The sequence below is a fragment of the Ictalurus punctatus genome, chromosome 22, assembly GCF_001660625.3.
Source record: "Ictalurus punctatus breed USDA103 chromosome 22, Coco_2.0, whole genome shotgun sequence".
In the NCBI taxonomy this organism is placed as follows: Eukaryota; Metazoa; Chordata; class Actinopteri; order Siluriformes; family Ictaluridae; genus Ictalurus; species Ictalurus punctatus.
Genome location: NC_030437.2, coordinates 9,797,548 through 9,825,409, shown reverse-complemented (window position 1 = coordinate 9,825,409; position 27,862 = coordinate 9,797,548). Strand labels below are relative to the sequence as shown.

The following is a 27,862-nucleotide window of genomic DNA, read 5'->3' as shown; positions in this document are numbered from 1 at the left end:
GTTTATGGTATACACTGAAGACATTTGGGATTGAGGTGAAAAAAAGAATGAGTCTATAGATCAGAACTTCAGCTTTCACTTCCTGATATTTACATCTAGATATGTATAATAGAACTTAGAACGTGGCAGACCACCCAATTTTTACGTGAGCAAAGTATAGGAACAGATAGTCTTAAAGTAAATAACACTTAATATTTGGTTGCATATCTCTTGCTTGCATTAACCGCATCAAGTCGGAGACCCACTGACACCATCTTGTGGTGTGGCCTCTGTAATTCTGTTCCCAAAGTCGTCAAATGGTGGATTGTGGTACCTTTATTCCTGCCCCTATCAACTGCTGCTATTTTCCTTGGCTGGCCTGCTTGATGTCTGTTTGTTAGTACACCAGTGTCCCCCCAGGACATTCCAATTTGTTGTATTGGCTATGCCCAGTGCTTGTGCAATGGCTCTGAATATGGCTTGCTTTTCTCCCATAGACAGCTCTCCGGTCTTCAAGTTGGTTTATCCTTTTTAACAACAATTGCAGTCTTCACAGCCAAAACCCAGAGCCCAAACTATGAGTAGACAATCAGAGCATTTAATTGTTTAACCAATCAGTCTAACAGGGCACACCTGGGCAACAAGAAATACCTGTCAATCACATTTTCACAGTGTATTTGATCACTTGAAAAACAGGTGGTTTCTAACAAAAGGTGCCATGTTCTAAGTTACACATCTAGATGTAAAGCTGAAATTCTAGTCTACGGTCTCATTCATCTTGAAATCCAAATGTCTTCAGTATACTGGCTAAAAAAAATACAAATAAAATTAGAACTTGCCATTTTAATACTTTTGGATGGGACTGTATTATATATCACTTCCTAAGGGGTATACCCTCCATACTAGCTAAGATTAGTAAGTCCTGTTACAGCTATGCAGCTAAATGTATACCTGTTATGAATAAAATTCTAATTATTAACAGAGTTTATTTAAAGGAATTGAGTTGGTTCTTCTTAAAAGCTTGATGTGGCACTATTTGAAAGATTTTTGTTATATACGTTGTTAATTCTAGTTAGAACTTGTTGGCCAAGCCGCCCTGTTCCGGTCTCTTCTCTTGCCTGTTCAGGTACGCTATAGACGGGAACACGCCTCAGGTCGTCCACTTCCCCACTTTCCCCTGCTGGAGGATCTTATGAGGGATGTGTGTGATGGTGCTGCCCTACTGACTGTAGTCCACTACTACTGCCCAGACCTTATGAAGCTTGATGGTAAACTGTCTGAATAGAGACTTAAATATGCTTTGTTCCAGGATGTAGACTACATTTAGTTTGTTTACTGCAGCTTTTTCTGCCTTTTCATGCTACTGGTCTTCTTCTTTTTTAAACTTTAGATACCTTTCTTTGGGCATGTGTGGTCTTTTGGAAACATCTATTGACTGATTATACACTAACTGGACAATATTATATGAACACCTTTACACCTGCTCTTTCATGCAGTTATCCGATCAGTCATGTGGCTGCAGTGCATAAAATGAGGATGCAGGTCAAGAGCTTCGGTTAATGTCCCATCAAACATCAGAAACAAGGTTCTCTCAGTGACTTTGACTGTGGTATGTTTTTGAGTATTTCATAAACTGATAATCTCCTGGGATTTTCACACACAACAATCTTTAGAGTTTACACAGAATGGGGAATAAAAAAAAAAAACATGCAGTGAGCAAGTGTTCTGTGTGTGGAAATGCCTTGTTGATGCAAAAGGACTATGGCTAGTCTGGTCTGAGCTGACAGGAAGTCTACTCTCAAATATAAACTTAAAACCCTGGTGAACAGAATAGCATGTCAGAATGCACAGCATGCTGAAACTTCAAACAGATACAGTGGTGCTTGAAGTGTGGTAAAACCTTTAGAATTGTCTATATATCTGCTTAAATACGACCTTAAACCTCATCAGATTTTCACGCAAGTCTGAAAAGTAGACATAGAGAACCCAATTAAACAAATGAGACAAAAACATTGTACTTGGTCATTTATTTATTGAGGAAAATGATCCAATATTACATATCTGTGAGTGGAAAAAGTATATGAACCTCTAGGATTAGTATTTAATTTGAAGTTGAAATTAGTCAGGTGTTTTTAATCAGTAGGATGACCATCAGGTTTGAGTGAGCGCCCTGTTTTATTTGAAGAACAGGAATCTGTTAAAGTCTGATCTTCACAACACGTTTGTGGAAGTGTATCATAGCATGAATATAGTAGATTTCTGAGGACCTCAGAAAAAGAGTTTTTGATGACAATCAGGTTGAAACAAAACCATCTCTAAAGTGTTTGGACTCCACTAATCCACAGTCAGACAGATTATGTACAAATGGAGGAAATTCAAGGTCATTATTACCCTCCCCAGGAGTGGTCCGCCAACAAAGATCACTCCAAGAGCAAGAAATGTAATAGTCCATAAGGTCACAAAGGAATCCAGGGTAACTTCTAAGCAACTAAAGGCATCGGTCACGTTGACTAAGGTTCATGAGTCCACCATCAGGAGAACACTGAACAACAATGGTGTGCATGGCAGGGTTGCAAGGAGAAAGCCACTGCACTTCATACAGAACTGCCTAAAGACCACATGGACAAGTCAGAAGGCTGTTGGAAAAATGTTTTGTGGTCATATGAGACTAAAATAGAATTTTTGGTTTCAATGAGAAGGGTCATGTTTGGAGAAAGGAAAACACCGCATTCCAGCATAAGAACCTTATCCCATCTGTGAAACATGGTGGTGGTAGTATCATGGTTTGGGCCTGTTTTGCTGCATCTGGGCCTAGATGGCTTGCCATCATTGATGGAACAATGAATTCTGGAACAATGATGGAACAATGAATTATTCCATTGAATTCTGTTGGAAAATGTCAGGACATCTGTCCGTGAACTGAATCTCAGTGGAAAGTGGGTCATGCAGCAAGACAACAACCCTAAGCACACATGTCGTTCTACTAAAGAACGGTTAAAGAAAAATAAAGTTAATGTTTTGGAATGGCCAAGTCAATGCCCTGATGTAAATTCATTAGAAATGTTGTGGAAGGTCCCTAAGCAAGCGGTTCATGTGATGAAACCCACCAACATCCCAGAGGTGAAGCTGTTCTGTACTGAGGAATGGGATATAATTCCTCCAAGCCAATGTGCAGAACTGATCAACAGTTATTGGAAATGTTAAGTTGCCGTTATTGCTGCACAAATGGGTCACATCAGATACTGAAAGCTTAGGTTCCCATACTTTTGCCACTCTCCAATGTGTAATACTGGATCATTTTCCTCAATAAATAAATGACCAAGTATAATATTTTTGTCTCATTTGTTTAATTGCGTTCTGTTTATCTACTTTTAGGACTTGTGTGAAAATATGATGTTTTAGGTCATATTTATGCAGCTATATTGAAAATTCTACAATTCACAAACTTTCAAGCACCGCTGTAGGCTACTACAGCTAAAGTACACATTAGATTCCACCATTATCCATGAACAGGAATCTGAGGGTACATTGGGCAAAGACTAACACAAATTGGACTGACGATTGGGAAAAGCCCAGATGATGTTTTTCCAATGTAATCTGGGCTATTTTGGGGAGATTACGTTTTTCCTCCTATTCTCATGTTTGATGTGAACATTAGCTGAAGCTCTTGGCCTGTATCTGTATGAGTTTATGCAGTTTGGCTGATTGGCTGATTGGCAGGTGTACAGGTGTTCCTATAAAAGTGGCCAGCCAGGTGTATAAGTGCTGGCAAGTGTGATTTGAAAATGATGCTAACTACATCAGAACCTGTTTGGTAACTTTATCTTTTCTGCCATACAGATATTTGCTTGAAGGAAGTCACCTCAATAGCAGACAGCCTGTATAATATCCAGCTACTGAAGGAGTTTGCCAATGAGTACCTAAATAAAAGTTTCTATTTAACACTAGAAGACATGCTGTATTCACCTCTGGTGCTCAAAGTAAGAAATTTGACTATATATACTTGCTTTGTATATGGCCTTTTTCTTTCTTTCTTTCTCCCCCCTATAGACCCTGTGTACTGCTTATCCTCTGTTATTTTCCCCGTATTTTTCAGCACAATGTGATGGTATTCATCGCAGAACTTTTTTGGTGGTTTGAGTTTGTGAAGCCTGAGTTTGTCCACCCAAGGGATGTGCAGGAATTGAAAGATGGTGAGAAATGCATAATTTGTGGATGTTTTTAAAGCTGTTTTTCTATGTGCTCATCCATTGTTTCTGTGCAGTGTTTATAATGTGTGAATGTGTTTAACATGGTTTGTTCCATTAGGTTTAAAATGACTAGATTTCTCTGCATCTGATGCATCTCTTTACAGCAAGAGCAGTGACGCAATCGAAGAGCTCCCGGCCCTCCGTGCCCATCTCCAACGCTACCAAACGAAGCTTCCTGCTCTCACCTGGAACCGATTCAGCTCATCCTGTCCCAAACAGCCCCGAAGTGTGTAACAGGTACTTCCTGCACACTGAGGAATCTGATCCGTCGTAAGTCTTGAAATCCCTCATTTCTTCGTGCATAAACCTTTCATCTCGGTATAGGCTAATATAATCTGATTGTATGGGTGTGTGTGTGTGGTCAAACACAATCATCACTCACGTTTTCGAAAAGTTGCTCTGTGTTAAAAAAAACAAAACAAAGCTTATTCATGTAAAATGTTTAAACCTCAAAACTTTGTCTGTATGTAGGGGGAAAAAAATCACAAGTTTATTATAACTGTGTGTTAATGAACTCCTAAATAGGTTCGTGCAGTATTTCATAAAGCAGAGTTAAATAACTTTTTAAAATATGATCATAACAAATCTTGTTTGCGTTCAGTCACTGAAGCCTTTATCAGTTGCTTTCTGTTAGATTATCTGTGATCCTCTATACACCTGCCTTTCTTTTCTTGTTTTTTTTTATATAATTTATCTTGAGTATCACGATTATAACCAAATCAACATACAAAAGAGGAGAGTGGGATGGGCCTCCAACTTGTGTTGTGAAGCAGAGTAACTCCTTTGTTTCTCACCTTTAGGTCAATAAGTGCTCACACTGGCATAATTTATGACTTGTTATAAATATACACTATTTTAAACAGGTGATTAAAAGCGTCTCCCGTGTTGTCATTAAATATCACTCCTTGCATGTGCATAAACATTGATGTGGATTACACGTACCATACAGTATTAAGCACGCAAACGTCAGGCTAATTGTAGCAGTGGAGTGTTTTGGTCACATTTAGGGTGAGAGTACATTCTGTCCTAATTAAGGATTTTAAGCAGATGAAAAACTAGTTGTCCAGCCACAAGAGAGATGTGTAGTGTCAGTTAAGATTAGATATTGGGCGTAAGTGGGCTTGGATATCCTTTGCCCTGATTTAGTTTTTTGGTGACATGGCAACAATTTTGTCTGTTTCAGTAATAAAGGGAATTCCACCTTCAGCCCCTCACATCCACTTTTACCACTGAGACAGAGGCAGCAAAAAGCTCAGCAGGGAGAGGATGTATCAGGTAGGACACTAGAATTAGCAACTTTTTTTTGAGGCTTTTGAATTCTTTTTCACAGTGGTTTTGTCAAACAGTGAAATCTAGAAGAGATATTTATCTGATGTCCTATTTTGTGTTTTGTTGTTACAGGCTGTAGAAATCGTTCTAATTCGCTGACACAGGAAAGTCACTCTCGAGGGTCTGTGGCCTGGTCAGAAAAAAGACAAAGGTATAAGAAAAACAAATTTTGTCTTTTGATGTTTGCATCAGTTAACATGCTTTACTCTGTACTGTTAATGACTTGACCATTGTATGACCTGTTTCGCTTGTAATCCTAACCAGGCCACTCTCCCAGCTGAATCGCTATGTTCTCCACTGTGCCGTGGACACTGATGCAGACTTGGCCTCAGGTGACAGTGCTAGCCTCACATGCTCCATCAGTGAGGACAGCCTGGCCTCTACTGTCACGCCCATACACCAGGGTCATCCAAGCCAGGGTGGTCCTCGACGAGTCAATGGTAATGGTCATGGACTTCTTCTAAATGTTAACATGGATGAAGCAGATGATACGATGACTGTTATTCGGGAGGAGTCGTCTAAAAATGAGGTTACTTTGTCAAACTCATCGGATGTAGAACACCGGTCTGCTACCCCTAGTGCTAAAACAAGCTCACGGGGAAGACAGGAGGAATCTCCTTCAGATTCCAGAACAGCCAGTTTCTACCTGGAACCACTGATGCCTGCTGTCCTTAAACCAGCAAAAGAAAAGTCTGTATGCTTAAATAAGGAGGAAGAGTCAGGAGAGGGACGTCAGCGTGGGTCAGCACGGAGGGGTGGTGCTGGAGAGGGTCCCAACTCTTCAGCTAAGCGAAGACCTACATACAATCTTAATCGGACCTTCAACGCCAGCTCCATCTCAGATCTTGAGATAGCTTCTGAACCCAAATCCAATGAATCTGTGCCTCCCTCTGCTGGACAAACTCATGCCTTCAGACACGCAGCCCCAAACAGTGTTGAGTCGTCTGCTGAACATTCCCCTGGGTTCTACCTGCACTCATCAGTGGCTGAAGACAAGAGGCCTGTTCAAGCTTGGGGTGTACTGCCTGACGACAACACAGAGACTGTGGAGACGATTGAAGATCAGGATGCAGAACTAACCAAGGAACTTCATCCACCTAAGAGACCGTTTTGTGAAGAGGATCAGGAATCTGCAAAGCTTCAAGAGGACCTGAGTGTGAAGGAGCATGAGGATAAGGATGAAGGAAGTAGGTGCTCCAGCCCTGCTCTCAGTGTTCAGTCACAGGTCAGTAGTGTGGCTAGTGGCAGTGTGAGAATGACTAGCTTTGCAGAGCGAAAGATGCAGAAGTTTGGCAGCAATCAAGACATTCGCTCCAGCACCAGCAGCTCGCAAAGGACTACGCCAGATGGTTCTGAGATCTTCCCTTTTTCCCTCACCTCATGGAGGGTGAAAAGGGACCAGAGTCCTACACAGCAGGGCAAGGACAACAACAATATGCTGGCTTCGGAGCTTGTACAGTTACACATGCAGCTCGAAGAAAAGCGCCGTGCCATTGAGACTCAGAAGAAGAAGATGGAGTTCTTGTGTGCTAGGCAAAGGCTCAAGCTCGGAAAAGCTGCCTTCCTGCATGTAGTAAAAAAAGGAAAGAGTGACACACTCCCTCAGTCCTTCAGATTAGACCACTTGAAAAATGGCCAAAAGCTTAATGGAGAAAAAGAGCAGTCATCGAAAGACGACTCCTGTCTTGATGCTGTGAGGGATACGGCGAAAGGCACTGAGGAGCCAGAGAAGGCATCCCTTGAGTGGGGGAGTGCAGCTGCTACACCATCTAGTGCCTTAGACGTAGATGAGGAAATAGACCTTAATGAGTGTAACCGCTCCATAGAAATGCTTAACGAGGCCATCAGCAGCATTCAGCAGCAGATGATGCAATTGTCTCTCCAGCAGGACCTACTTATAAAGCAAAACGTCCAGTCTCCTCCAGGTGCTGCCCCACCCCCTATCGATGACCGAGGAAATTTACATGAACCAAAGGTTCGAGCAGCTGTTCATTTTGTAGAGCCGAGCGGCAGCCCTGCAGTTCGTAAGCCCCCCAAGCTGACCTCCGCACGGTTACGCTCCAAACCCTCTGAGCTGAAGCTATCCAAGGACTACAGCAAAGGGCAGAAAATATCTACGCCCACTCCCGTTGACAGTCCCACTGCTAGAGTGAGTCCAGGAGGCAGGACCCCCAAAGCAGAGCCTGAGACAGTCAGTCAAACTGATGCGACACTAACGAAGACCACATTCCATCTCCATGACGAAGCTAACTTGCGTACAGTTTCAAGGGAACCGAGCTCTGTTGCACTCGGAGTGACTTACGATGAAAGTATGCCTAGTACGTTACAGAACCCTGAGGAATCCTTTGACATTGGTCCTGGGATTGAGAACAGCTCGTGCAACAAGGCCAATCTGGTCGATGTGGACATGTCAGTCATAGCCCAGTCAGATGAGCACAGTTCTAATGTATTAGAAGTACCTACTGATGCACTGGATGGAGAAAAGAAAACTGGCATGGGCTTTTTCTTCAAGGTATTGGCTTGTTTCACTTCAGATACATGCAGTGATAAAGATAGCATCTTACTCACTTGTTACTTTTGGGTTTTTTTATTCTTCAGGATGAGCAGAAGGCAGAGGATGAAATGGCCAAAAAGCGTGCAGCATTTCTCCTGAAACAACAGAAGAAAGCAGAGGAGGCTCGGCTACGCAAGCAGCAGCTAGAGGCAGAAAGTGAGCTTAAGAGGGACGAAGCCAGGTATTTCCCAACCTCCATAATGATCTAGAACACTTGTGTATGAACATGAACGCTTAATCTAGAGATGTTAATATGGTTATTAATGAATGAAAGCTGCCTAGGGCAAGTTAGTATTATAATGTCACTAGCTTTCATTTACATATTACCTGTATGTTAAAGTATAACATATAATGTAGTACTCGAGTGAGATAGTTTACTGCAGGTACATGCAGTAGATTAAAAATACTGCAACATGCTGCATGTAAAAACAGATTCTATGCTGCACTGTCTAGTAAGAATGTTTTTTTTTTTTTTCTGATTTCTTATTCGCCATGGTAAAAACTCATTGAATCTGATAAAAATATCTTTGCTTTCCAGGAGGAAAGCTGAAGAAGAGCGGATGAGAAAAGAGGAAGAGAAAATCAGACGAGAGCTAATAAAACAAGAGTACCTGAAAAGGAAACAGCAAGAGTTGTCTGAAGAGCAGGAACAGCCTAAGCCTAAACCCAAACCCAAGCCCAGGAAGCAGAGACCAAAGTCTGTGATGAAGGAAGAGCTTTCCACAGAGACACTTCCAAAGTGCACTCCTGCTAGTAAGTTTTGTTTTTCCTTGCGCTTTCTTTCTTTATGTTTAAAACATGTATGAGAGCCTTTACTGGACCCCTTATGCATCTCAATTATACAGTAATACTACTTTCATGCTAGCAAGTGACCGTGACAATGCGAGAATTCCAGAGGATCGGTTCAAATGATTTCTCAGAACGATCTTATGGTGCAGGTGGTCCAATGTTTTTACAATTCCGCACTCACAACTTTAATTTCTATCTGCAAGAAGTTTCCATTTACTGTTTGACACGCCAAAAAAAAATAAGGAAGATAAATATATAACCATGGTTTCTTCTCATCCTATCACATACAACCTTTCATTAAATGTGTATCGAGTCATTATGAAAAAGTTAGAAGGAAGTAGCAGGTCTTGGTGCATTCAACAGTACAGTACTGGACAACAGTAGCAATTGCTGCCACACCCACAAGAAACAAACTACCAGCAACCCGAGTGACTTGTCCTTTGGTATTGTGAACCTAGGGTTATGCAGGCGTAGGGTGTCTGGTGGGGTCCCCCTAAAAGTTTTCATTTGTACATGATCTCAACTTATTCTTCACCATATTGGCTCCTCCTTCTGATGAGCTCATTTTACAACAGAAACAAAAAAAGCACACTTTTCACTTTAGAGAGTATGAAGCATTTATTTCTTGAAAAGTGAGTTTTAAATTACATTTGAAGTGGCTTTAATAAAGTCATTTTAACTTGACAATACTTAGACACCTTGTAGCTGCTTGTGTTGAGTTTCTTATATTTTATCATTAGTAGTGATGCGTATTATTTAAAAATTGTTTTCGATTTCCAGATGAGAACCTGATGAGTGCCCAGTCTGGCTCTAATCTCTCACTGGCCTCCCTGGCCACTACAGAAGCAGACAGCGTGAACTCGGGAGGTGCAGGATCTCAGCGGTAAGTTGTGTGCATGCCTTTAATCATGCTTTCAGAATCAATTCAATTTCGAACTAATCCAGTCTGTGGCCTCTCGATGTTGTCATGCACTATTGCTCTTATTGGCGTGTTGTTTCCACGAACAGGGGGGAATCCGTGGAGTCGTTTTCAGTCCTCAGTCGGACAACCGAGCGCGACTGGGACAACGGTTCTACTGCGTCTTCCATTACATCGACGTCTATGGCGGAATATACCGGTAAAGTATTTCACCTTTATTTGTAGAAGCAGTGAAAAAAATTAACCTGTATTTAACAAGGATATTAAAACTACAACCTGCTATCCATGGTTAGCAGGATCTGACTTACATTTTAGAAAAAAAACATAATTCATTCTTATAATAGCTTATTTTTTTTAATTATTATTTTGGGTCTGATTTCAAACTTTTTTTTTCTTTTTTTTTTAAATCCCTGCAGGGCCAAAACTTTTCAAGGAGCCAAGTGCAAAGTCTAACAAGCCGATAATCCACAATGCTATTTCTCACTGCTGCTTGGCCGGAAAAGTAAATGAACCACAGAAGAACGCCGTTCTTGAGGTTTGCTTTCATCCAAAAACAGATTAATCACACCACGTTATATAGATTAAAGGACTTTATTCATTAAAATGAACAATTTAGTTGAAGTTGACTTTAACGATAATTACGTTTTCACACTGATCCGCAGGAAATCGAGAAGTGCGAGTTGAACCACTTAATGATTCTCTTCCGTGATGGTGGCTGCCAGTTCCGTGCACTCTACTCATACTTTCCTGACACCGAGGAGATTCACAAGCTCACTGGCACAGGGCCTAAAAGCATCACCAAGAAGATGATCGATAAGCTTTACAAGTACAGCTCAGACCGCAAGCAGTTCACAGTCATACCTGCCAAGACCGTGTCGGTCAGCGTGGACGCCCTGACCATTCACAATCACCTCTGGCAGGCCAAGCGGCCTGCTATGCCAAAAAAGAGTGCAAAATGAAACTTTTGGGAACTGTAATCAAGGGACGCTCTTGTACCTACTGTATGTTTGGAAAGACGATAAAGATGTTCACAACCAACTTCTCTTCTTGTTTTGTGCTGCACCAAGAGTGGCTGTGTACAAGTGAATGTCTGGACAGTCAACATGCTCCTTGTTTGATCTGTACATGGTGGAGGTTTTGTTCTGTACCTGAAGCCTGTGGCATTTTTATTGATTGAGTTCTTGTTACTTGAAATACATTTTCAGTTTGGCAAGCTCACGCACAGCAGAGCTTTCCTTTCTGATCGGCAGATGTTTTGTCTTTTTACTGTAAAATACAGACTGAGACAGCTGCATCGAGATAAGGTCTGCTGCTTATGAAGATCATAACTCAAATTCATGTAGAAAAGTATTTGCAGAGTTTCTCTCTCTCTTTCTCTTTCTATCTTTCTCTCTCCTCCCACCCCCCCTCCCAAATCATGCTGCTTTGAAATGTCTTCTGTATCCGTCACTGTATGACAATCCCAGTCATACACGTTGTTGGCCTTCACACATCATCGTGGTACTATTGTCTATTTATTCAGCGCTTACAAAGCAAATCAGCTGTAGCACTGCTGTATAGAACTAAGGTGGACTTCTTTTTTTAAAAAAAAAATATTGAATGAAATAGGCTTTGGTACATGTCTCAGATGCTCTTTTGTTTTGCTACTCTAACTCTACAGGTAGTGATTTCTCCACTGGACAGCTGCGTCCTTTACAACGGTGCACTCATGATTGTTTTAGTGCTTTATTCATGCAATGTAACCACGAGTGATGTCGTCTCTGAAGCTTTGTTTCTCAATGCAAAAGAGCAGCATGCTCTATTCTGAAGAGTGTCGCTGTAGTTTGAATGACAGTATTTAATATATTCATAATCGGTTACTTCCTTTGCAGTTGCTGTCTAATTATTTACCCGTGTTTGAAACATTCCTTGGAGACAGGAGAAAAAAAAAAGGTGTCAACACTGCCGTGTCCTTGTTTTAAACGTTTAAAACTTTTGTTTTGAGTTGGGGGTCAAGAACAAAATAGTGTTGCACATGCACTTTACTTCTTTAGAAAAAGTGATTAGTTAGGGATTGAAGGGTGCACAAGACTTGTGCTCAAAAGAATTGGCATTAAACTGCTTAGTACACTAAAAATCTTCAAACGAACACTAATTTAATTCAGATGAGCAAAACTAATGGCCCCGTGAAAGCTCTTTAAACTACTGCTTTTCAGAAGGTGTACTTCAGACGTTGGGTCTCTAATACGTTGCTGCATTTGTTTACTTTTAAATTACATTTTTGTATTGTCTGTTTATAAATCCTCTAAAAATTGTACTGATTTCACTCACCATTCTTTTAAAACACTGTACTTTTGCTCATTTTACTCTCTCCACCTTACCATTATTTATTTTAAACGTAGGCACTGAGAATTGAATAAATTTTCAATAAATTCATTTTTGTCATTTTTCGTTTATCATGTGATGTCATTGACATTGTTTGTTTCATTTTGTTTTTCATGCATCCGTTCATGAGCATTTCAGACTATTGGATTGTTGATTTATATTTCGGAGTTTCTGTGGGTCTGACATGGTGTGTAGGATGGTTACCCGACTGTGTCTACTGTATCCTTGACAATCCACTGAAGTTACAGATGTAGCATAGCAACATCTAGTTTATCATCAGTGGGGGTTTCATGATCTCAGGTATTTGCTGGATGGATGGGTGCTTAGAGGGACATAAACTTTTGCAACATGAAAGGTAGGTATATAGAGTCATGATAATTTTATCTAGTGCAAAATAGACAAGCCAAAACAAACTCGTCTGTTCGTGGTGTTTTTTTTTTCTATTCTGTGTTTAGGTTTTTTTCTGGTCTGGGGACTTTTCCAAAGTTTGGACTTTGTGTGTTCTGAGAGCTGTGTGCAGGCACAGGACTATGTTTGCAACCAAATCCCAACAGGTAAATGATTTTGTACACGCAGGTAATTTTATCTTTCTATACAGACCAAAAAAAAAAAAAACGAAATTAAGGTACACTCTTATGCAGAATGTCGGTCAGATAGTGAAGGCGATCTGATCTGATCTTGGCTTAAATCTTATTTCTATCTGTTAATGTGTATCATCCTTCTAGGCTATCCTCCTGGCCTGTCCTCTGTGGTGTTTTTTCTGAGAAACATGGGTGAGATCAACTCGACGGTTTTTAACCACACAAATCTGTCCTCGGTCACCAGCCTCACTATGACACAAAGCGGAATTACAGCTATAGCACCAGGGGCATTTTCCCAGTTCCAGAGTCTCAAGATGCTCAATTTACGCAATAATGAGCTCTCCCAAATTTCCTCAGACTGGTTTATCCATAAAGAGGTACTAGAGAACCTCCTCTTGACAAATAATAGCATTAAGGCTTTGAGTGAAGATTCCTTTGCTGGCCTTGTGGGACTCTTAAACCTGAACCTGGCCCAGAACCAAATTCACACTATTACATCAGACAGCTTTCGCTTCCTGACTAGGTTAAGACTTCTGGACCTGTCCCACAATAAGCTAAGACATTTAAGTGTGGATACCTTCCTTCCGTTAAACAACACTAAAACATATGGAATGCATGGAAACCCCTGGGACTGCTCCTGCAGTGTGAATGAGTTCTCTCTCCATCTAAGAGGTGAGTGTTGATGAACAATTTATCTACAAATGGCGTACAGGAATATGGTCCTGTTTATACCATTGGCTGGTAGAAAAGAGGTTTCTGGAGCAAAATGAGCAATGATAGTGCTTGGCTGAGGTATTGAAAATATGTAATGCAATATGTGTTAATGAACATTTGTCATATTGCCTCCTTTATCAATTTTTTGTAATCAAGGTTTATGTAAGATTTTCTTGTGTATGTCGATAAATGTCAATCACCCATAAATTACCAAACACTTTCGTGGCACAGATGATTTGCATTTGGTGACACCCACAAAACTATAAAAGGCGAAGCTCACAGAGCTAATGGTGAAAGAGCGCATCGTAAAGGGCACTTGTGCTTAATCCATCAGTTATTGTAGTCAGACTCTTGCTATTGGAGCCATTTCTTTTGTCCCAATTTTGTATTTACCGAATGAACTTTTCACAGCATGTTCATTAAATTCACGTGTGGGAATGAAATTAAACTATTTATAGATGACAGTGTAATTTGTATATAAAATTGCAGTAAATGCCATTTATATCATTAGAAGCATGTCAGTGTAGGTTCACACTGGTGTCTCCTTATCAATACATTTACACAGGAACTCATAGGATGTGAACATTTTCCCTAACTAACTAGATTTTCAAACGATTTATGGATAAATTAATTTGTGACCAGTTTTGATAAACGAAGCCCAGTGTTGGCACTTTCAAAATGTTGTAATTATCCTTCCACGTGATACATGAAGTGAGACATAATGAGAGCTGGCTATTCTTTATAGTTTTATTCTTTTAAGAAATATTGTGGTGTAAAACGGTTCCTACGGTCCCAAACATAGATACTGAATAGATTTGCACCTCCAAAAAGTCTCACCCTTGTTTCAGTGGATAATCTCACAAGAACCGCTGCTGTAATTATAAAGACGGTCCTGTGCTCATTCCCAGACTTTTATTCACAATATGCCTAAGCTGAACATCCTTTCAACACACGGTACTGTTTGACTTCATACTATACAATTATGGAGTAGTGATTTATAAGAATACTAGCTGGTTTCACCCAGAAGACTCCGGTTCCTAGTTTTCCTTGCCACTGTGATCTCTTGCTTGCTCATTAAAGATCTAAATATAAATCTACATCCGGATTTCTGGAAGTCTGTGTTGTGACAATTTCAATTTTTTATTTGGGTAGCATACAATACAATAACATTGAATTAAAACTTCACGTATGTTCATTAACATATGGATAACATACTGGGTGAACTATATATGTGGATTAAAATGTCATAACTACGATCCCAAATATCTCAAGTCTACAGCATGTGACCCACATAGTATGGCCGATAGTTAATTATGTCTCAGCACTGTTCTTTCAGTTCTAATTTGTGTGTGTTGTCGTCTGCAGATCTACAAAAGGCCTCCCTGCTGCAGAATGAGATGGAGGTGCTCTGTGAGAGCCCAGCTCATCAGCGAGGAAGACCTGTGTGGAATGTGTCCAAATGTGTGAATCCTGTAACCGATATAGCCCTTACAACTGGAACTAGCCAAACCCTCACACCAGGAAGCACTAATCTGTCTACGATTATCAGCTTAGTAGGTAGGTTTTCCTAAACACTGGAATGACATGGCGGCTGTGACTCAGGTGGTAGAGCGGGTTGTCCACTAATCGTAGGGTTGGCGGTTTGATTCCCGGCCCACATGACTCCACGTACCGGTGTCCTTGGGCAAGACACTGAATGGGTGTGTATGAATGGGTGAATGAGACACAGTATAAAGCGCTTTGGATAAAAGCGCTATATAAGTGCACCATTTACATGAACATGTTTTATACCCACATTAGTGTAGAAATTTGTGTATGTGCTCTATTTAATTATGCATAGTTTAATTGAAACATGCATAATGGGTTTGCATTCAAGTGCTTTAATATTGGATATTTAAGGTTATCTATATTCAACAACAACAACTTGACGTGCCTTTAACTAATCATGTAGCATGTATGCCTCAGAATGGCTAGATGTTCTTCATTAAAGGGGTCGTATGATGCTTTTTAATCATTTCCTTTTCCTTTAGTGTGTAATGTATCTGTTTGTGCATGTAGAAGATCTGCAAAGTTACAAAGCTCAGTAGTAGTTGTCTCTAGTCTGTAGTCTCCCACAATGGGATTTATTCTATCTAACAGAGAACACTGCTCCAGACCTGCCTAAAACGCCTCGATCGAAGTCCAGATCTTACTTCCGCAAACGTCTGCGTCGCAATTATGAAATATCAGCATAATACCGCCATAATTAAAAAAAAAATTTTTTTATGTTTTTTTTTTTAACTGTATTTTATGCTGTCACTTCATGACATAAAGTTGTTACAGTGAAGAAGACAAATTAAACCGTTATAACATCGTATCTGAAAGGTAAGAGGGTTACAAGACTTTCCACTGTGAAACGTTCTGCTCAAGTCGTGCTTGCAAAGTTGGTTCCGATTGATCTGCTTGATCACCTGCATTTTCAGAATCTGACTCGGGCTCGAACAGATACAGTAAAACCGACGACATTATTAACTGTGTTTGTTTATAATTGCTTTAGAAGCCTTGGAAACTGAAGCTCGTGATTATGGTAAGGGGTGTTACATTTCCGACACACACTTGAGGTTTTTGGCCAATCGCAACTCAATGGGCCAGCTGGCCAATCAGAGCAGTCTGGGCTTTTTGGAAGGAGGGGCTTTGGAGAAACCAAAGAGAACTCAATCGGAGCGTTTCAGACAGGCTGGGAATATAGGTATAACAATAATGTACAGTATGTGGAAAAATAATGTTTTTTTTTTTGTTTGTTTTTTTTTTACACATTAAAGCATGTTAACCTATTCTATTACACCCAATAAACAAAATAATGAACTTTTAAAATCATCATATGACCCCTTTAAAAAATCACCACAACTGAAGTTTGGACCAAACATGAATTGACCTTGTTATTTATCTCAGCTGCAGTAGAAATGGTTCTTTAATTTCTGCCAATTGGCAACTTTCTACTGGTGTGTCATTACTATCAGTAAACGACCAATCACTCCTCTAGAGACACACAGATTGTACTATAGAATACCAGAAAATCTAATAAATATCATCTGCCAGTGGTACTTTGTGCCCTGGTACTTGTTATCTGTGTTTTGTCAGCTTTGTACCACAGAAAACAAGAGCAAAAACATCGAGTGATCATCCAGCCCTTTCTAGAAGAACAAGAAAGCACTAGACAAGCCCAACCAGACTACAGAGCAATGCCAGAAACATCTAACAAGGTGAAATCTGTTTCCTGTGATCAGAAAAGTAAACAGTCAGATAACAGACTTTTATTAAAGCTGAACCAGACAGCACTGGAGTCACAAATTTACCAGATTTACAGCGCAGGAATATACCAAACAAGAGAGATGACTGGCCGAGTCAAATCTGCAGGGCCTGTACTCTCTAGAACTGATGGCTCTGGGAGACGTCCAAACACTGAAATGGAAGATCCAGGAGTGTGGATGGTGAAGGATCAAGAAATACGCGCTGGATGGACAGATCAGGAGCTTGAGAAGTTAGATGGTAAAAGGACTGAATCGAAGGAAAAAGAAGGCGAGTATGGAAGCAAAGTAGAAGAGGAACAAGCAGGAAAAACTGAAATGGAGAAGAAACCTAGTCATGTTGACAGACAAGATGATGAGTTTATCACTACTTTGAAAACAGGAGTCAAGTATGAGCAGAATTTAGAGGGAAATGTACAAGATCAGGGATTTCTGCATACTGAAGACTCTGTGCCCAGTGAGGAAGAATTTGATTCTGATGAGGATGATTATAATTCAAACTCCAGTTTAGCAAGATCTCAATGTCCTCAGGAGCATTATAATGGCTTCCAGCCTGTGGAAGAAGTTGAGAACATGCCTTACCTCACTATTGGAGCTGATCCAGAAAAACAAAGCCCAAATCCAGAGCAGATTTGCACTAAGGCTTCCACTGGACAGTTCAATTTAAGACCCATCAGGCGCACATTGTCCTGGCCTCCTACTGCAGCTCAGTGGAAAAAGCAATGGGCTCAAACCCAGCAGGTCCTCAATGTTTCTCCAAAGCTCATTTTTGTCACGCAATATGAGTATCATATAGGCATGTTTCCCTCTGGCATCTCTTCAGCTATTCCAGAAAATATCCCACAAGCCTGTTGTTCAGGGTTTCCTGAACAGCAACTACAAATAAAGGACCTTGAACACATTCAGTCTGCGGAATCTTCTATGAAAATTGGCGAGTTCGTCAATCGATCTTGCGCCCAAGACTTGTCCAGTGTGACCAGAGATTATGTTGAGATAAACGAAGGACAGTCTGAAATGATCAAAAGTCATCCTCCAGTAAATAGTGAGGCACATTCTGACTTGGTCACTATCAAACCACTATGTGAAAGGATGAGCTCTGAAGCTGCCAATGAGGTGAAGATGAGAAACAGCAAGAAGAAAAAGACAAATCAAACTCCAAAGGATGAACAGACACGAGCAATATCGGGGAGGCAGCCGAGAAGAGCAGAAAGAGACGGAAAGAAAGTGATAAGAGACAGACCGAGGGATCAGTCTCACTCTGGCTCAGGTGCACACCCTTCTGGAGGATCTCCTAGTGATGACAACCTGCTAGTGGATAATGAGTACACCTTAGATCTTCTACATGAGGTGGTGGAGAACCATGGCCGCTGGACACGAGACAGGTGGAGGCAAAGTCATACGAGCAAGCAAAAAACTAAACAAGTCACTAAACCTTGAGGAACCACCGTGGCAAGCCATAAAATCCACAGTAGTTTAGTCTAATGACCTAACGACCTTTTAATTAAATAAATGGGCAGCAGGAAAATATAATGTCCTCTTGTAAACTATAAGGTCAGTTACTAAATGAATTTCTATCACAGTGTTGTTGAATTCTCAAATCTGAATTTTCTAAAATGGCCCTCCACTAATATTGGCACCCTTGGTAAATATGAACAAACAAGGCTGTGAAAAATTTTCATTTTAGATAAATTTTTTTTTTAACAAAAACATTTTGATGTTTTGTTAAAAAAAATACTCTGCTCTCATGGATATCAAACAATTGCAAACACTACACAGATTTATCAAATTTATTTGTTAATTATGTGCAACGATTATTGGCGCCCTTTTAGTCAATACTTTGAGTTACTTCCCATTGCCAAGATAACAGCTCTGAGTCTTCTCCTATAATGCCTGATGAGGTTGGAGAATACATGGCAAGGGATCCGAGACCGTTCCTCTGAGACCAGAATCTCTCCAGATGCAATTCTCCAGCTGTGATCCTTGGAGATTTTTTGGCCACTCGAGCCATCCTCTTCACAGTGCGTTGACACAATATAGGCACACGTCCAATTCCAGGTTGATTCATAACATTTCCAATTATTGCCCTGATGGTGGAAATGGGCATTTTCAATGCTTGTGCTATTTTCTTATAGCCACTTCACATTTTGTGAAACTCGACGACCTTTTGCCGCACATCACAGCTATATTCCTTGGTTTTACCCATTGTTACGTACAGTGTTGGTTAAGTTACTCAAAAAAAAGTAATCCACTACAGATTACTAATTACTAGTTACACTACTGATTGCTGCATGTAAAAAGTGATCAGATTACTAATTGCTTTCAAAACCTATCAAACCTACAAAAATACACTACAAAGTGATTCATAGTTCGTTCAGTAATTTTAGTGAGCGTCAATGTATGACATGATCAGAAAAAGCTGGGTTTATTATAAAACATGTCTCGGGTGTTGTCAGTGTTTGTAGAACTACCAGACTGATACAATATCAAACTTTTCTAACTAGGCTAGTTTGGTGTCGCTAGCCAATGGGAGGCACAACTAAGCTATCAATGTATGTGTTTAGCTGCTACAGTGCCATGCAAAGTACATTATCTTTCCTTATGCTCTGCTCATATCATGTTCACGTAAACTGGAACTCATATAGACATTTAGACACCTTGTTTTCCTGATCAGCATCAGAGGATGTTACTGTTTCAGTTTCAACCCCTTTACTGGTTTAAAAAAATCTGCGTATATCCATTTTTCCTCACACTGACTGTGAGCTAGAGTTTGGTAGAATTGAGAGACTGTCAGCCAATAAGACACGAGTGTTTCCATGTATTTTCCTGTAAACCCTGTCTGATTAGTCTCGCCTCTGTTCATTGAAGATATAAAATTACAGGCGGTCTTCTTTTACTGACGTTCAGTTACGTAGTGACAAACCGAAAACCAAGTGGAGAATTATTCAGGGCTAAAGAAAAAATCTACGGGGCAAAACGTGATTCATTTTAGAAATGCATTTTACTTTATATTGTTTTCTTATCAATACATTTGTTACAATAGTAACGTAATTTTATTGACATCATCAACTGCAATCAAATTACATACATTTTTAATTTAGCTTTACGCTACAAAGGGTATAACACGTTATACCCAATTCTGGTTATGAATGACTAAGGGAATGTGGCCTATGTATACCCCGATGTATACATTTATACCCCTGTTATGGTTGAACAATTTCCTGTTTCTATTCACCCAGATGTACTAAATTTAAAAAATATTAATGGGAATATACCTCAAATATATTTTTCTAATATGAATTCATAAGGCTACCAATAATTGTTGCACACCTATATTTAACAAAGATATTAGTTTTTTTGATAAACCTGTGATGTGTTTGCAATTGTTTGACATCCTTAAGGGCAGAATATTTTTGTGAATTTTCTGAACGAAAGATCGAAAGGCTAAAAAATAAAAGACAAATTTTCAAAGTCTTCTCTGCTCATATTTTACCAAGGGTGCCAATATTAGTCTAGACACTGTAGCTGTAATTCAAATGTATATTAATGTGCCAATTCTAATAGGTTCTAGTTTCTATAGTTACAGCTTATTCACAGGAACTTGTATGGTCCACATAATATATGCTTAATAAAACATTAATTAAGAAACTTTAAGGAGATGCTTATGTAACATTCATGGAAGGAGTCTCCAGTGTCAGTGCTTTGTAACTATTTTCTGAGAGTCTTCAGGACAGAGGACTTTCCGGGTTTCTTGTTAACATGAGAAGTTGTATTTATTAACTTAAGGAGAGAGTTTAAACAAAAAAAGGTTGGTGAGGGAATGAATGTGCTGTGACAACAGGAAATAACTTGTCTTGCAGACGTTCCACAACATTAGATGTACCTATAAACAGATAAAAATTATTTTGTGTAACAACATTAATAAATAAATTAATCATTAATAAATAAAAAAATGTAGTCATGGCAACTTGCTATATCATAAGAAGAATAAAACACTTTGGGATGTACTCTCATGGGAAGTAATATACTTCAGGGTGATGACAGTTACGCCGCTTCCCATCTGACCACATCACACCATCCCGTCATTGACTATTTCCCTATAACAGCACACCTCATCGTGTTTTATTCCTTACTTACAATATGTCTGCAAGATCAGAAGTTTTATGTTGCCTGGGCAGATAATGATTAGAAAACTGTTTTTGAGTTCAATAAATGTAATAAATAAATACAAATAGTGGTTAGTACGTTTGCCTCACACCTCCAGAGCTCTAGAGTTCGCCCTGTGTTCGTGGAGTTGCGTGTGCTTCCGGGGTTTCCTCTGGGTAGTCTGGGTAGTTTCCTCCCACAGTCCAAAGACTTGCGTTGTAGTCTGATTGGAATTTCCAAATTTGTCAATAGTGTGTGAATGTGTGTGTGACTGTGCCTTGAGATGGGTTGGCACCCCGTCCAAGCTGTCCCCCGCCTTGTGCCCTGAATTCCCTGGGATAGTCTCCAGGCACTTGTTTAGCATAAGCGGTATTCAAAATGAATGGATGGGATAAACGCAAATGAAGGAAATCATTATTTCTGGCTGCATGCAGCATTTATTGAATCATTCGTACATGTTAGAAGTACACAGACTTCATATAAGAAATTGTACAAAATGGATCAGTTCTCCTTTACAATGTACTGTTCTACACAAATAAAACAGGAGCCAGCAAATGTAAACATAGGTCTCTTGTAAGTTTGGCAATAAAAGGACATGCATTGTCCATTTGTCTTCTACCTCTATTGAAATGCTCACACGACTCTACATACCTTGAAATCGAAATAGCTGAAGGTGATCAGTGGTTTGGTAAAGAAATGGCGCGTGTGCAACTTTCAAAAGGAAGATTGCAGATTATGCCAACATGCACGATATGCTTTTACAAATGACAAGAAGAAGAAAAGGAAATAAACCTTGATTGGGCAGTCCACTTTAAGGTAATCCGCTTCTCTAACAACTTTAAGGTAGTCATGAGCATGATCATGGTGGGACCTATTGGATAAGAAGCATCGACTATCTGCTGTAGGCTTCCAGACAGTGAAGGACCGTGTAAACATGCGGACAAACCGAGCTTGTGCTCTTCTCCACCCTTCGCTCAAAAAACACCCGATGGCTTGCCTTGAAACAGACTACAAGCATGACTGGCCAAAAATGATGGCACAAAGATTCTCTCGATATGGCTAACAGGTTTTGAGGGCTACGGTGATAGTTCTGCTATTCGCTTTGAATCAATCTCCCTTCTGCTAGCTCGACTGCTTCTCCTCAGTCACCTGAGATGAACAGGTTGGGAAATATGGCTCGACAGATATCCATTTGATCTTCAGGATGCACTACAATAGAGGTCGATACAAAAAAAACTACAGTAGTCACTGGAGAGAACCATGAAGGGCCAAGAGAAATACACTGCTGCAAGGCATATTCGATAAATATATTTATTATAAATATAATCCTTCATGAAGTGGCTATTGAACCCAACAGAAATGTTCGAGGTTTGCAGTTCTGGCTTCACATATCAAAAATTGCCCTGAAAAAATTCAGAAACTGTTCTACACTACTGTTCCGATGTGGCTTTAAAATGGCATGCAACATGTAGAAATGAGCTGTTTATATATGCTCTATAATGATCCTCTTTTGTATTTAGAGCAAAAACAAGAACTGGAAACGTCTCATACGATAGCACTGCTGCCTCACTTCCTCGTAGTTTAGGGTTAAAGGGTCATGCTATACTACGCTACTCCGTTCGGACCAGCAGAGCTTAGTGCAAAATATCTGGCAGATTCTAGTAGTCTAGTCATGATCTTTAAATGACATTAAATAATAAATATAGTGTCCAAATAAACATATGGATCAAAATGTGAGAACTTTATGAGAACTATTTAACTTCTGGCACGAATACAAATTGGGAAAATACTTCATTGGTAACATTCAGGCAAAATGGCATTGAAAAATAGCAAACATGCAGAGTGTAATTCTGAATGTTTACACATTATGATGTGTAGCAGTAGGAAGAATTTTCAATAAAACCATTTCTCTTGAGCAGCCCTTCTGTGGGAGCCATGTTAGTGAAAAATACCCCCTTTACTTTCTATTTCTATCCCATTATAATGACAGAAGGCTCTCACTTTTAGCAAGGTGTCCCTTAAAAACAATTCACAATATGCATGAAGCATGTGAACGCTTGTAATATTAGATAGAAAAGTAATTACAGGTCCAGTTTTTTTTTGCTTTTGCTGCAGGTTTTTAAAGTGGTGATTAAAGCACCCGAACTGGATCAATAAACATATTTCATACTAAAAAACAATACTTGATAATAATTCACTAGGTTTTGATCAAATAGTTTGTGGTGAAAGATCGATTTCACTGATTGGGTAGTTCTAATCTAAAATACTTGTGCTTCAAGGACAAAGCAACAATATGATGTATGAGAAATACTGAAGGTCTAGTGAACATGTAAAAGGATATGTACCTACATGTATATACAAAAAAAAAAAGTTTCACTTTATACTTACTGATTGTTAACGTCTTCTTAAAATCTCAGCTCATTAAATGGCAGTCATGATCTGTTTCTCTTCCTTTCACTCAGCTAAATACTGCATTCTTCTTTTTTAGCATACACTGTCAGAAGGGGGGAAAAAAGGGTTTGAACAGTGTTTGGTCCAGAACATGAAATCTCCCCGTCTTGTAATCTTGTCTAAACTGCGAAAGGTGCAGCAGCCATTTTGCTGCAACGTGCACACAGATTCCACTTCTGTCATAGAAAAAGTAAACGCAGGGGAAGTTGTTGGTGATGGTGTAGTTACCCCGTCCTGCGCCCCCCCCCCCCCCGTATCCTTGGAAGGCAGCGTGCTTCATGGGTTGTGACTGTGTGTATGGGGAACAGGAGGCACTCTTCATGCAGCGCTCCAAGCTGAGCTCTGGTTTTCAGAGATGAGTCTCTCCTCGTGTCTCTGTGCCGTATTCCTGCTTCAGCCTGGCGCCTGCCTGGCACGCGGGCAACTCGTCGGGTACGTGGGCCAACGGGTCTGACCGGATGATATACCTGGAGCAGAAAATGTGTTTGTGTGCGTCATTCAGCCACAGTACTGTGTATATACTGTAGTACAAACCCAAACTCTGATATTCAACACTCCCTTTACAGCAACTTTTTATTTAAATCAACGTCCCACTCTCCAAACTCAGATGCTATGGATGCTATCCACACCAATCTGCAGTGTGTTTGAAGAAAATGTGAATCCAATAAATAAAGACTCCAGTTATATTACTCCTCTAACTCTAGGTGGTGCTAGTGTACCAGGGCATGGGAAAATCCTTCACATGGACACTTTTTTTTGTTTGTTTGTTTTTTTGGTGGGGGTTTAAAGTATATTACCAATATTTCTGATGTTCTGTAACAAAGTCTGGATGGCTGTGGAATCAATTATAATTCTAGCCCTTATATCAAATAATGGGAAATAGGCTCCTGCTTTCCCAAAGACCCCTCTATATTCAGTTTTCCACAACAGATTATCCCCCAATAGCAGGGTTTGGGAGTATGGCTTAATCTACAATTCCTACACGTTAGGGGTGTTTTCTCTGCTTCCCTCACCCCTCACTAACAGGCTAGCCTTCCAGGATGTTAAAACCATTCATATTTATAATAACAGATTTAGGCACAATGATCTCTAGTAATGGAAGACCATTAAATACTGTCCACTAGGTAGGGTCGGAGCATTCTTAATGAATTCCGCCTCACTTATTTTAGGTAATAATGTAGAGTACATGCTCATTTCAATTGGCAATGATGAAAATGCTTTCATCCTGCGAGGCTTACACAATATCATTGAGCTCCAGAACAGTGTCTGGAGGAGGGTTGATCAGCACGTAGGACAGTGTGTTCTGATGATCATTCATTTCATCTGCAAGGGAGAAAAAGAAAGAAGACGCTGTTAATGTGCAAAGCTCCTCAAGACACCACTTAATGATCACTTTAAAACTTGAGCATTTTCTCTACTGCATATGTTAGTCAAGCTTAACGTATAAGACAAACTAATGGCTGTATAGTAAATGTGATTTGGATTTGCTTCTGAAAATAAAACAGAAACAAAAAATATTTTCTTGTCTGGTATTAGATTAAAAACAGAATTTTCTACTATAGATACTTCCTGCCAGTTCCACTGTAAACCATCACTATGGATTGTGTGTGTGTGTGTGTGTGTGTGTGTGTGTGTGTGTGTGTGTGTGTGTGTGTAAAACTAAATCCTGAGAGTCGTACTTCTTTCTGGTTTGGTCGAGTGGGCTTTGGGGCCAGCGCTGTGTGTTTTACCTGTGTGTGAGTGACTGAGCAGTGTGATGCTGGGGAGATAGAAGGGGGATGCAAGCTCGGGGACAAAGTGCCTCTGCTCGTCCAAACCCACCTGTTTGAGCCACTTATTCGGCCAGGCCGGGTAAAAAGAGAGAAAAGGGCTGACCGTTATTGAGCGGCCAAGGCTGTGTTTATGTACCACCATGCAGCTGCAAGCGCTTCTCATGCGCCCACGCATGCACACGCTATCTGCGGCCAATCATCGAGCCATCCACAGACCTGGCCTATGCATCGATGCCATTCCGAGAGACCACCCACCTCACGCACGTCGCCAGCTTGCCATGCCAACACGCAGGACTGACACACAGATAAAGGCATGCTCAGAGCATCTGACACACCCACCAAGGCAAGGCTCAACCAATCAGAGTGAAGCAAAATACATTGGTAGTGTGGGACTTAATAGAAAACGGAAAAACTGAAATATTTACAGGGGGGGGAAATGCTGTGCTGCGCAACTGTGTCTTCCCTAGTAGTTTCTCTGAAATATCTTACAGCGGGTTTAAAAGTGTGACTAAAATCTCAGGTGTCACCTTCCCAACACAGGCAGAATGCTTTCTACTCCACTCTGTCCAAAAACATCCTGGAATCAAAGTCCTTCAGCATATCATCCTCATCCTCATCATCATCATCCTCATCATCATCATCATCATCAGGTGCCTATAACTAGGAATGTACCTTGTGTACCCTCTGTCATGTAGGTACCCTCTTCAGGTAGTACCATACAGAGGAGAAAAAGAACTACATCACTAGTCTAAGAGGAAAATCAGGGCCAAAAACAGACTAAGATAATCATCTTTATCGTTATGACTCATGACATGACTCGCGTTCTTTTTCAATGGATGAACAGAAAATTCTGGTTTTGGAATCTATTCATGTGAAACATTTATACAAAAAGGTATTTATGACAAACTTAAAGAACAGACATGCAGTAGCATACAGGAACAAACTCTTGCTTTTGCATTGACACACTGAAATGAAACTAATATAAAAGATTATATAAAAGAGTCTTTTCTTTTTTCCTAAAATGGCATCTTTTAATCCGTTCGCTTTTGTATGCTGTCTGTATGATTACATAACGGAAAACTCCACCCTGAAACACAGTAAATATCATTATATTGAAATATTTCTGATTCGTTATTCTCGTGAGAAGTTGCGGTTGTGTGTCAAACTGTCCTAACAGAGGGACATTGCTGGCGCAGTTGCAATGGTATTCAGTAAGGTTTGAAAAAATGTAAACATCCCAAACATAATGGATAAATGTAGGGTTTTGCTGTTACCTCCTAATAACATGAGCACGAGCGTATTTCCTCACTCACCATTTGACAGCAAGGTCCATATTCATAAGAAATCCAACAAGACCGCAAATGTTGGACTCAGAGTCCCAGAATGCAATGCAGCTATGCAATGTGCTGAGTTACGGCAGAGACTTGACTCCGCTTACTACTGATCTACTGGATCACAAGCACAATGATGCTAGCATGAAAGTTGAATCTTCTCTTTGAGTGTCCACAGGGGAGGAGGTGCGAGAGCTGGACACTTTAAAGTGCTAAAGCACTGCTGCATCACTCTCTTTAGGTCACACCACTATCAGCAGGCTTTCGAATGGAATTTGACGGGTTTTTTTTCTAAATTTGCGATGCAATTTGCAGAGTTTTTTTACTCTTATTTTGCAGGCAACTATTTAAATTGGTGAAATTGCAACTGCATGAAATTGTTGTGCGCGGTCTTTCACAGTGATGTTTGTCGGTAAATGAGACCTTTTAGCTGTACTCATATTCCACGCACGTGAATCGAAGAGGGTTTTGGCTGAATGTGCGTCGTGATGATGTCACATGACGCGTCTTGGCCAAAATCTGCGGAAATTCTGTGGTAATTTTGAAAAATTCCAAGTTCCTCAGCACTTTGCAGAGTTTGCCTGACTTTGTGTTCATTTCTGCAATCGCAAAATTGTGAAGTCCTGGAGGGACTGCAAAGTGAAAACAGAGCAAGTCAACTCAGAATTTTATTTTATAAAAAAAATCTTTGGACGCCATTGGAAAGCGCATGTTAATTCTAAAGATTCGAATGCAAGTCGTTCAGGGTGGATTTTTCCTATAAAAGCAAACTTCACTCAAGAGGCATTACACCATTTTCAATATTGTGCTCGTAAGCGACTTCGACATCAGATGGAAGAAAACAGAACTGCAGGCTTCAGCTTTTTGGAGATATTCAAATCATCCTGATGTCTAATCATGTTTTCATCCAGCAAGATAAGATTGAAGAGAGCAATTGCGCTCTGAAGTCCTATATTGAAACAAGGTGGTTTTGCCTCGGTACACGATAATTATGACCTTTTCCCCCACACAAGAAGTCACGAATCTAAATACAACCCATATAATAAACAAAAATTAGTGAACTAATCTAGTGGAATGGGGTAAGTAACACATACAGTGACATTTTTTGCGTTGTTACCTTGCAAATATCCGAGATTTACTCGGTTCATCACATCACTCGCAGTTAAATTAGCTACGTCCTCTACAGAACAAGGAGGAAAGAAGCAAAGCAGAAAGAGAAGAAGAATGCAGGGGTCAAGCAAGCAACACAGAATTTATCATGCACATAAGAAATTGAAATCAAGAGTATATATATATATATCTTTGTGGATTTGACAAACCTCCTAAGAATATTAAACTCTCAGTATATACTGCAGGAACAGTACTGTACTGTAATTTCAATAGCTGTCTTATTATTATT

General features: G+C 40.1%; 3 protein-coding genes across 9 annotated transcripts in view; 2 read left to right on the top strand and 1 right to left on the bottom strand.

Moving 5' to 3' along the window:
* The window catches only part of camsap1b (calmodulin regulated spectrin-associated protein 1b), a 29,567-nt gene extending 17,321 nt beyond the window's left edge, over positions 1-12,246 (top strand). For both annotated transcript variants that reach the window (XM_017452183.3, XM_053674297.1), the window contains 13 exons: positions 1,106-1,247; positions 3,820-3,959; positions 4,076-4,172; positions 4,334-4,499; positions 5,413-5,504; positions 5,631-5,709; positions 5,823-8,070; positions 8,157-8,293; positions 8,651-8,865; positions 9,682-9,784; positions 9,910-10,019; positions 10,237-10,355; positions 10,483-12,246. In XM_017452183.3, the coding sequence (XP_017307672.2) occupies positions 1,106-1,247; positions 3,820-3,959; positions 4,076-4,172; positions 4,334-4,499; positions 5,413-5,504; positions 5,631-5,709; positions 5,823-8,070; positions 8,157-8,293; positions 8,651-8,865; positions 9,682-9,784; positions 9,910-10,019; positions 10,237-10,355; positions 10,483-10,779 (3,945 nt within the window). In that variant the 3' untranslated portion in view covers positions 10,780-12,246. The remainder of the gene's footprint in view (positions 1-1,105; positions 1,248-3,819; positions 3,960-4,075; positions 4,173-4,333; positions 4,500-5,412; positions 5,505-5,630; positions 5,710-5,822; positions 8,071-8,156; positions 8,294-8,650; positions 8,866-9,681; positions 9,785-9,909; positions 10,020-10,236; positions 10,356-10,482) is intronic.
* Positions 12,247-12,339: 93 nt separating this feature from the next.
* Positions 12,340-21,710, top strand: LOC108255390 (leucine-rich repeat-containing protein 55). Of its 2 annotated transcripts, none has more exons than XM_053674300.1 (4): positions 12,340-12,539; positions 12,640-12,738; positions 12,910-13,437; positions 14,845-21,710. In XM_053674300.1, the coding sequence occupies exon 4, from the start codon at positions 16,701-16,703 to the stop codon at positions 18,201-18,203; it is 1,503 nt and encodes a 500-aa protein (XP_053530275.1). In that variant the 5' UTR covers positions 12,340-12,539; positions 12,640-12,738; positions 12,910-13,437; positions 14,845-16,700; the 3' UTR covers positions 18,204-21,710. Both variants share the same exon structure in this region, with proteins under 2 accessions (XP_053530275.1, XP_053530276.1).
* The window catches only part of kcnt1b (potassium sodium-activated channel subfamily T member 1b), a 96,494-nt gene continuing 89,967 nt past the window's right edge, over positions 21,336-27,862 (bottom strand). For 3 of the 5 annotated variants that reach the window (XM_017452517.3, XM_053674298.1, XM_053674299.1), the window contains 3 exons: positions 27,581-27,643; positions 24,599-24,683; positions 22,534-23,827 (listed from right to left, as the gene is read on the bottom strand). In XM_017452517.3, coding sequence (XP_017308006.2) covers positions 23,710-23,827; positions 24,599-24,683; positions 27,581-27,643 — 266 coding nt within the window. In that variant the 3' untranslated portion in view covers positions 22,534-23,709. Of the gene's footprint in view, positions 22,119-22,533; positions 23,828-24,598; positions 24,684-27,580; positions 27,644-27,862 lie in introns of those variants that run through there. The other 2 variants (XR_008393201.1, XM_017452519.3) reach the window with 2 other exon arrangements.